This window comes from Seriola aureovittata, chromosome 17 (genome assembly GCF_021018895.1).
Source record: "Seriola aureovittata isolate HTS-2021-v1 ecotype China chromosome 17, ASM2101889v1, whole genome shotgun sequence".
Taxonomy (NCBI): domain Eukaryota; kingdom Metazoa; phylum Chordata; class Actinopteri; order Carangiformes; family Carangidae; genus Seriola; species Seriola aureovittata.
In genome coordinates this window covers 10,175,451-10,184,643 of record NC_079380.1, presented here as the reverse complement: position 1 = coordinate 10,184,643, position 9,193 = coordinate 10,175,451, and the positions used below count along the sequence as shown (strand labels likewise).

General features: G+C 40.4%; 1 protein-coding gene across 3 annotated transcripts; it reads left to right on the top strand.

Annotated features, from left to right (window-relative positions):
* Nucleotides 1-2,365: 2,365 nt before the first annotated feature.
* On the top strand, nt 2,366-7,313 carry ramp2 (receptor (G protein-coupled) activity modifying protein 2). 3 transcript variants are annotated; one of them, XM_056402571.1, is made up of 6 exons: nt 2,366-2,611; nt 3,200-3,262; nt 3,347-3,376; nt 5,262-5,294; nt 5,478-5,655; nt 5,760-7,313. In XM_056402571.1, exons 1-6 carry the CDS (start codon nt 2,551-2,553, stop codon nt 6,007-6,009), a joined length of 615 nt encoding a protein of 204 aa, XP_056258546.1. In that variant the 5' UTR covers nt 2,366-2,550; the 3' UTR covers nt 6,010-7,313. The 3 variants fall into 3 exon arrangements, with proteins under 3 accessions (XP_056258546.1, XP_056258545.1, XP_056258547.1); XM_056402570.1 differs by having other exon boundaries at nt 3,197-3,262; XM_056402572.1 differs by lacking the exons at nt 2,366-2,611; nt 3,200-3,262; nt 3,347-3,376 and adding an exon at nt 3,408-5,019.
* The last annotated feature ends 1,880 nt before the right edge of the window (nt 7,314-9,193 follow it).

Genomic DNA, 9,193 nt, shown 5'->3' with positions numbered 1-9,193 from the left:
TCATGCTTGAAATGTTGCTGCTCTGATGATGAACATATCTGTTTTCACTCTTCACAACAGAATTTCTAGCACAACTTTTTCCTGTTCTTCAGGATATTACCCAGGGAAATATCTGACATTTAGTTTTATGCATTGAAGAAAACAAACAACATATTTTAAGGTTGTTTGAGGCATGACTTGACAATACTTTTGGGCACAGACAGAGAGTGTCATTACGCAAGACTCCATGGCTAAAAAGTAAAGGGACGGATGTTATGGTTATGAAAACAGACCTATTTTGTATACTTAACTTTTTTTTAAACTGTTATTTTAATCTTTGATGCTCCAGTGGACAAGGACACATCCCTTAAAATATTAATTAAAAACATGGCTCTATTTATTCACTTAGTCAAATGTCAGTCTGAGGATAAATGTAGGTTGTACTGTAAAGTTTAATCCTATGTCATATCTCATAAGCTGTAAAGATGTGAATTCTTATTATTCTGTCTGTATTTACAGCCGTCTAATCCATTGACTAGTTTATAGTTCTTAAAAAAAATAAACCTTTCAGGATGTAAAGGAAAGCACTGGAATGCTGCTTCTCTGACACACAAGATGGCACTGTTCAGCTACTTTTCATCCTGTGACATGACATTTTCTCATATACATGTCTAATTTGGATCAAGAAACCTGGCTGGGCACGCTGTGGTTTCATATCGTGCAATACAAACATGACTGACTCTGATCACTGTGTTGTTGTAGTCGTTGTTGCTGCTCTCTGGTTCTGCTGTTTATGCCGCGCATTCCTGGCAATTAATTGTGCATCCAGTGAGCAAAAGTATCTCAGATGATACAGTCTGTTTGGTGTGTCTACACTGATATTTGAAGTAGCCCGACACTGATAGTGAACTGTCAAACAATAGCAAACATAGAGAGGGGAGATAAGCTTGGGGAGCGAGACAGTTATCACCAGGAAGTATTTAATTGTGTATTGTATAAACTGTGTGTTTGGCTCTTGGCAGCTGTCACTGGAACTCTTCAAAATATGTTGCAGCTTTTACGATCTGAGGCAAAGGCCTGCTGATGAAAAGATTCACAAAGTAAGCTGATGAAATGGTTACCTCTTTAAATATTAACTGACTGTAACTGATGTAAGAAGCATTTATTCATAAAAGAAAGACATGCCGAGCAAACTTTGACTTATTCTGGCTTCCTAAAACAGAACACTAAAAAATTGTTGTGCACTTCCTTGCAGGAAAATCCATTCAGCTATTTATCTTTATTCACACTGCAAATTTGATGCAGATGGGTATATTTAAGCTTCTATTTGTGGGGTTTTCAAAAAAAAAAATAAAAAATTCAATCAGTTGCATAAAAAAATAACAGCAGCCTCCTTTATATGAAATGAAATGTGGAAGCAATTTTGGCCCCGAGCTACCTGGCTCTCTCCCAAGCGCCGGCAGCTGAGAAAGAGCACTCGCCATTCAGTGACGTGGACAAGTGCATCAGTACTACTGGAGATACTGGAGATCCCTGCTGCCTCTCATTACCACAGAAGCTCAGTGTTTTGTCAGACGCAGAGGTGGTGGGAGGGGGTTCGGGGTGGGGGGTCACACTGCTGATGGTGTAACGCAGCACAGATACAAAAAAAACATATTTCTGACTCACAGCCAGTGGTATGTAATAAGTCTTATGCTCTACAGTGACAACAAGAAACAGAAGTCCTAATTTGGAAAATGTAGTTTATATAATGATGATAAATTAAAGGGGAACTCCACCAGTTTTACACATCAGAGTTACAGATCTTAGACAGTATTACTGCATATGTGAATAAAGTTGTATAACACCTTCTGTGGGAGCTGTGTGAAATATGGTTTGTTTTTTTTAACTGATAGGAGTGCTATACTAACTTGGTGGAGTACACCTTTAAAATATCATACATGGTTTTTAATGCTACTTTTGGGTTACACCCCACCACCCCCCCACAAATCTCAAATTAGTAGCAATAACCCTTGGGATCATGATTAACGATCATGCATCTCTCTCAGGCTGTGAGTTGGCTTCACAGCTCCTGGTGCTAACATTTACTCAGCACAAAAATACTGTTCCAAGTTTCCATTCAAGAGAAACATGCGAAACATAAAAAAAGAAGCTGTCACATATTAAAATAACAGCACGAAACCAGTGCTGTGTGAACTCAACAATGAAGTCTAAATATTGCTTGTATTAATAATAATAAAATCAAAGTCAAAGGTATAGACAAAGAGAGAGAGAGAGAGAGTGTGGGGAGAGAGAAGGTGGGGCTCTCCCCACCTTCTCTCCTTCTGTTTGAAAATAGAGGGTGGGATGAGCAAAGGAAATAGATAAAGAGAGAGACAGACAGAGAGAGAGAGATGGTGCTGCACCAATGGAGCACAGTAGTTCTAACCTCATCAGAGGATCTCTGTTGTGTGAATAAGCCCATCATAGGAAGTGACGGCTTCCTGTTGTGTTATAGAGGCTTCCTGGACAAAGGTGGAGATATGTAATCCCTGCCCACCAGGGAGGACAGGCAGAGCAGTGTCAGGCAACATGACAGCCACCAGTTTCTCACTCATGTTTTCTGGGTGTTTTATGACTGTTCTCATCTGGGGTAAGTAGAGAAATTTACATTGTCTTAATCTATGGTATTAGCTTCTTTACATGCCCTCTGTCTCACCTCTCAGGAGGAATGCTGAGGGGCTTTCAGTGACAGTGGCTTTTAGAAAGGAGCTTAGCTAGTCTCATGATGGAGTTTTATACTTAAAACAGTTTGGTTTGAGGGTCACAGAGGGATTTTGATCACAATATGACAGTTAAAAGGTTTTTGTGGTGTAGTATTAGTTGAGAATGTTAAAATTAGATTGTTACTTAATTATTACGTAATTCACATTGCGGGTCATGCTGTTGTTGCTTCTATTTATTACTTAAGATCATTTATCCTTGTGGGAAGGGAATGTATTGTAGGTTTCAATATCCTTGAGTTGAACATATTGAGGAGTAATGGCTGACAAAGGAAATATACAGTTTATGCCTTGTCATTTCCTCTTACCTCCTCTGTTTTCACAAGTTCTGAAATCTGTATATACTATAATAATTCAGCTTAATATCAATTCCTGCTGTGAATCGCAGCGTTTCTTTTCCTTCTCCTCTTTATTCCAAATATTAATTTCTCCCATTTTTGGAATTTCTCTTGCAGCAGGATGCACAACAGTGGACGGTCTGGTAGATGAACAGTTGGCTGTGCAACCGGCCACAACAACAAGTATGTTAAAGATTTAAAAAAAAAAAAAAAAATCTAATGGATGACCATAAACACTTTGAATAACCCAGTGTCTTCTCTCTACAGAGTATCACTCAACAGACATGATGACTGCTAGTGAGTTTATCTTCTAATCTTTTTCTAGCTTCCTTTATCATAGACCATGAACTGCAGATCTGTATAGCAAATTAACTCTGAACATGGGTAGATATTGATTTAATCTTACTTTAATTTAGCAGACATACATTAACCTGTTTACATTTTATATATGTATGCATATCTTACAGTTTCAAATAGTGATTATATGTTTGTGTCCACTGGGGGCTTGTTTTGGAACAGTTCCTTACTCTCATTTGCTTGGACTGACTAACACAGAAAGCAGAGCTCAGAGATCCTGTTTTCTGCCAAGATCTCCTTGTGTGTATTATCTTGAGAATCCAAGACAAACTCCTGGGGAGGTCTCTACCAGTGAGGGGTCAACAGCAGTAGACAAAAGGTCCATAATGGTTTGGGGTTAAAGGTTAACTGAAACCTCATTATGAGCAGCCCCCACCTGGCTCAACTTCCTGTATTTGTTCGTCATTCACCCCATGCAACGTCTGTGATCAACGCATGAACTCGGAGTTGTGAAACAACTGGAAATTTGGAGCAGCGCCCCTTTCACTGTTCCTCATCCTGTGCCTTCCTTTTTTTTTTTTCTTTCCCCTGACTGTCCCCCCTCCTTCCCCTGCCAACTCCCCCCAACTCTGAGCTCCTCCTCTGCTGAAAAGACACATTTCCTGATGTCATTACTAAATCAAAATGCTGCTCGGCAAACAGATGTTGTGAGAGGCCCAACATGTGGATCCAGTGACACAAATTCACAAGTTGGTCGTGAGAAAACATGCACCATACGTTCCATTTTTCATTCAGTCAATGAAAGCAGCTCTCTCTCACTTCTCTTTAAAGTGGTGAGCAGTGACAGAGAGAAAGTACCTTGCAGATGTAGCACACACACATGCGCTCCTCGTGGCATAAAAGAACAAAAATTTTCCCACACTCTTTCTTTTTTTTTTGTCTGTTTTCTTTACTGGCATGTGGGTGTAAAGACAGATGGACTTTTAAACAGCTGGTCAGCAACAACTTGTTCCAGGTTTGGGCAAATTAACCTAAATATGAAATCATGGCTGTCTGCACAGCACACCCTGCAGAGTCATGATTACATCCACCCCAAAACGCTAAGCCCTAAATGTTTACTTATGTTTCCTATTTGGCAGAGGCAGCCCAAAAGGCAAATAAATCACATGCTGTGAGCTGGCCAGGCCTTCGACTGTGAGAAACTGAGACTAAAAAGCAGAACAAGAGTTAAAGAGTAAGGGTTTTCAGATGTGAGTCCAGCCCAGCTTGGGTGTGCTCCCTTTTATTTGGGAGAATGGAGAGGACAATCTTTGTTGCCTCCACCCCTTTAAAAAAGGAAGAAAATCCTAAAGAAACGTGTGCTGGAGAGGGGAAGAACTGCTGCCAAGGCGCAGGGCCGTCAGACAGATCTTCGAAGAACATCTGGTAACCGCGGGTAACACTGTTTGGACATCTGGTAACCGAAGGTTACACTGCGTCTCTTCCATCCTGCCGGGTTTCCTGTTATGCCTCGCTGTACACAGTCTAAGAGGTTTAGGTTTATTATACATGGTCATCAGTTGGAGAAAGCGCACCTTTATTCATTTTTTCTGACATGAAGGGAGCACTTGGTTTCATTGGGGTATTCCTCTCCTTTCTCTCCGGTGAGTGTGTGGTCTGCCTTCTACAGCTGCAAATGCCTGCTTTAGTGCTGGACATGTGAAAGGAACTCATGAGCTGCAATAGACAACAATTCTCTTTGTATTGAAATTTGTCTTGGATGCATGACTTTATTAATGAACTTTATTAGAGAGGGCTTACACTGTAGATTTGAAGAGGGGTTTAATGCCAATAGTCTACTTTGCTAATGTTTTTAATCTAAAGACCTGATTTTTCTCCCTTTTAGACGCCACTTACGGAGAGTCTGCCTTGAAATTTGGTAGGTGACATGACCTTATAACCACACTGTGTAATCTTGTGAACAGTCATCCAGAATCTAAGAGATCTGAAGATGTGCAACACATGTTTATTGTCATTATCTAATCTGTTTCTGTCTCTCTCTCTTTTTTGACTCCCCCTCCCCTCCTCTCTTTCTTTTTGTGTTTCTCTTCAATTCATGCAGCTTGTGGGAATATTTCGCACAGTTGTATGTACTATTGCAACTTCTGTAATGATATACATGGCGCTCCAACAATGGGTTGCCTTTCAATCCTGTCAACACATCTGTGTCTCAGAAATTTTGAGAGTGCGATGGCATCACTGAACAGCACTGACTGGTGCATTTGGGATAATGTGAGAGGGTAAGTTGCATGTGTTCTATGCAGTTTTAACATTTAAAATATTGAATAATTATTTTTCCAATATCTGAATCACTTTCCATACTGTCCCTGTCTCCACCTTCCAGTTTGTATAGTAACTTAAGCCTCTGCACAGAGGACATCTCTGACTGTCTCTTGATCCCATGGCCCAACCCTCTGGTGGAAGAGACCTTTGTGAACATTCATGCCGAGTTTTTCAAGGATTGTCCCACAGAGGAGCTGAGCGACCCGCCGCCGGTCATCGTCTTCGCCCTGGTGATAACTCCCATCTGCCTGATCCCTGTCATGGTCAGCCTTGTGGTGCTCAAGACTAAGAATGGAGACGGCAGCTCCTGAAAAGTCTCTGCTCTGCTCACTTTCTTTTGGACCTATGCTCTTCCCCTTTTTTTCCCAACCTGAGGACTGCATATTTACACATAGGCTGCTGCTGCGCTTTCATCTCACCAGTGGAGGCATGACTCTTTCTGACAAAGTTCACTGGCACTAACCCAATTCAGTGGAATTTGGAAACATGGGCGATAGAGAAAGCCTATCAATAGACGATTGTGATTCTGAGTTAATGTCAAATCCGGAGTCATCACAATTATTCAGTGACACACTTCCTGGTGTTTTAAAGAGACTCACTGTGACAAAATCTTTGTTATTATAAACTCATGTACTGTACTGCACTGTGCTGTGTCTCATTAACACTTTTAAAGAAGACACTATGACACAACACCGGACTGGAAATCTGAACATTGATGGTATTTGGTTACAGCCAAACTGGGTGCACATGTTCAGAAAACAGCTTAATTTATAATGGAAAAAAACCAATATTCAGGTTTATGGTGACAAAAGCTCTCAGGCTTGCAACAGTAAAAGCAAAAATATATTTGTGTTGACACTCCTCATTATGTTGGACATCAGTTGTGTTGGTAAAACACCAGGTATTTTTTTAAAATAGTGAACTCCTGAAGTCTTCAAATTCTGCTTTGAGCCTCTTATTAGACAACGTACAGTCTATTCACTTCAAGCCTGAACTGAATACAGGTTATGTGTTCATATGTGATATATGAAAAGGGTCCTCTATGTACATACAGGGAGGACAGGAAAAAGGAGTATGGTCTGAAACATGGATGTGGTTATGTGAGTCATAGTGTATGGAAGGTTTGGAGTCAGAGGTTACAGATGGGACACAAAGAATGGATACGCCCAGAGACAGAGATCTCTTTCTCTATTTTCGAACAGCGATAAATCTTTCAGCACTTTCCACTGTCCAAACGGTGACAATCCTCATGATGATATAATGATGAGCTTATTGAAGCAAAGTTGATCTAACATCTAACATCCTGTTCAGACAAAAGACATTTAGTTTGTCCATGCAGCATAGTGATGAACACTGAGTGATGACACAAAGATAAAAGTGTTATCTTTCGCCTGGATCTTGATAACGTATGCGTATGTATTGTTACGACCAGAAAGCCACTGTAAGTGCTTTCAGATTTTGAACAAAATGTGTATTTATATACTGTGCTACTTTTCTGCCATCGTCAGGACTTACTGTACTGTCTGAGAACACATTCTGCCTGCTCTCACACCATGTACTGTATGCATTTTGATATACTTTTTTTATATTTTATACAATTAAATGTACAGTTGGATTGATGGCTCTATTTTTTTTACTCATATGGACTTTGGGTAAATGAAGCTCATGTTCACAAAGATACATTAACAGAGCTGTGGCATCATTCTGACAGAAGTGCACTTTAACCTTTGTCAGTATTTGATTAAACGCTCCTTTCCCTCGAGTGCCGTGCAGATGGCATTGCTTTGTGCCTCAGGTAGTGTTTCACTGTATCTTCAGCGAGCAGTATATTGCGGTGCAGTTGCTATGCTGCGCAAGTGCTCATGTAGTGAAGGCAGCAGTGACAGCAGTCATGTATCACACCCTCATCTGGCACAAACAACACTGCAGGGTGGACCTGTGTTTGTGCGTACTGTATGTAAGTGTGTGTATGTGTCTGGCAGGGCTGGGTGGGAAAGTGTGTTTGGTGACCTTCCTCCTCTCTAGATGCCGGGACCATCCTCGTCCCCACCCCCTTCTGATCTCATCCAACTCTGTGTAACTCCGTATTCTTAGAGCGAGCCAGAGACATTTGTGATGCTATTATGCAATATGTGATTGTGAAAACCGTCACATCAATTGTTTCACAAAACCATATGTGTACACATTCAGTACAGAATTCAAACACCCAAGGTCGATCTATAGCAGATGAGAGGGTTGAGAATGTTATCAGTCAGGAAACATTACCCTCTAGTGGAACAATGATAAATTGATTATTAACTCAGCAGAAAGTTTTCATACCAACATGGCTGTAATTTTTACATTAAGCATACATGCAATAAAGCAGAACAGAAAATGTATAAACAAAGTTGAGAAATATCTAAGTAGGCTAATGTATGTTCTGTCAATTGTAACATTGGGCTCATGCCTGTATGTATCCATCTTTGAAACAGACCAGGATCGATCAGTGTCTAACACTGTGGTCATCCCTGTCTGTGAGTTCAAATTTGACTTATGACAAGTTGCTGTGTTTCTCAGCCTCTATTGCAGTACGTATATTTTGTTTACTATCATCAGGATTCCTTCAAAGCAGTATATGAGGCCAATAGGTTATTTTCCAGCCCCTCAGTCACGCCACAGCACTGTTATATAACACTTTGAGAGGCCTCAGTTTGTATATAAATAAGATGATTTGACCATAATCCCATACAGGCGACAGTTTGAATTATCTGCACTGACACCAAAGTGGGTTGACTTGATGCTGTGGGGCTGAAATTTTTATTTTTTAAATTTTTTTTAAGGGATCAGGGAGAGAGACAGATATTTTGTTGTTTAAAATCTTAGTTAGTTTTGATTGACAAATTAATCATACATGACAAAATAAAAAAAAAAACCTGAATAAATGAGTGGATAAACATAATGAATGCAGATACTTTTACACAGGTGCATTGTGCTCTGTAGCAGGTATAAAAATTGTGATTTTGTATCAAGGTGGCAAGAGGAAAAAATCTAAGTGACTTTGAAAGAGGGTTCATTGTTGGGGCACAGATGGCTGGAGCTTCACTCACAAAAGCTGCTCAGCTGGTTGGTGTTTCAATAGGAACAGGGACTAAAGTGACATCTGCATTTAGAGCTATGGGAAAGACTTCAGATAATAGGGTCTGAAATTGTGGTCGACAACACACATCTGCTGACTGAGATGCTCGTACATTAGTGCGATATGTAAGGAAAAACAGTGGTGCAAAAACCAGAAGCACTGGTCTAGAGATGTGGAAAAAAGTGATATCGTCGGTCGTACACCATGAGAATGGTACAGGCCTCAACGCTTGATCCCTACAGCGAGGGGATCCAGTGGCTCTGCTATGCTGTTCTTCCATTTGTAGGGCTTGAGGGGTCACTGGATGGTTTTATGAGTATGGAAAATGATGTGAATCATATGCTATGGCCTTTACAGTCACCAGAACTCAACCCAATTGA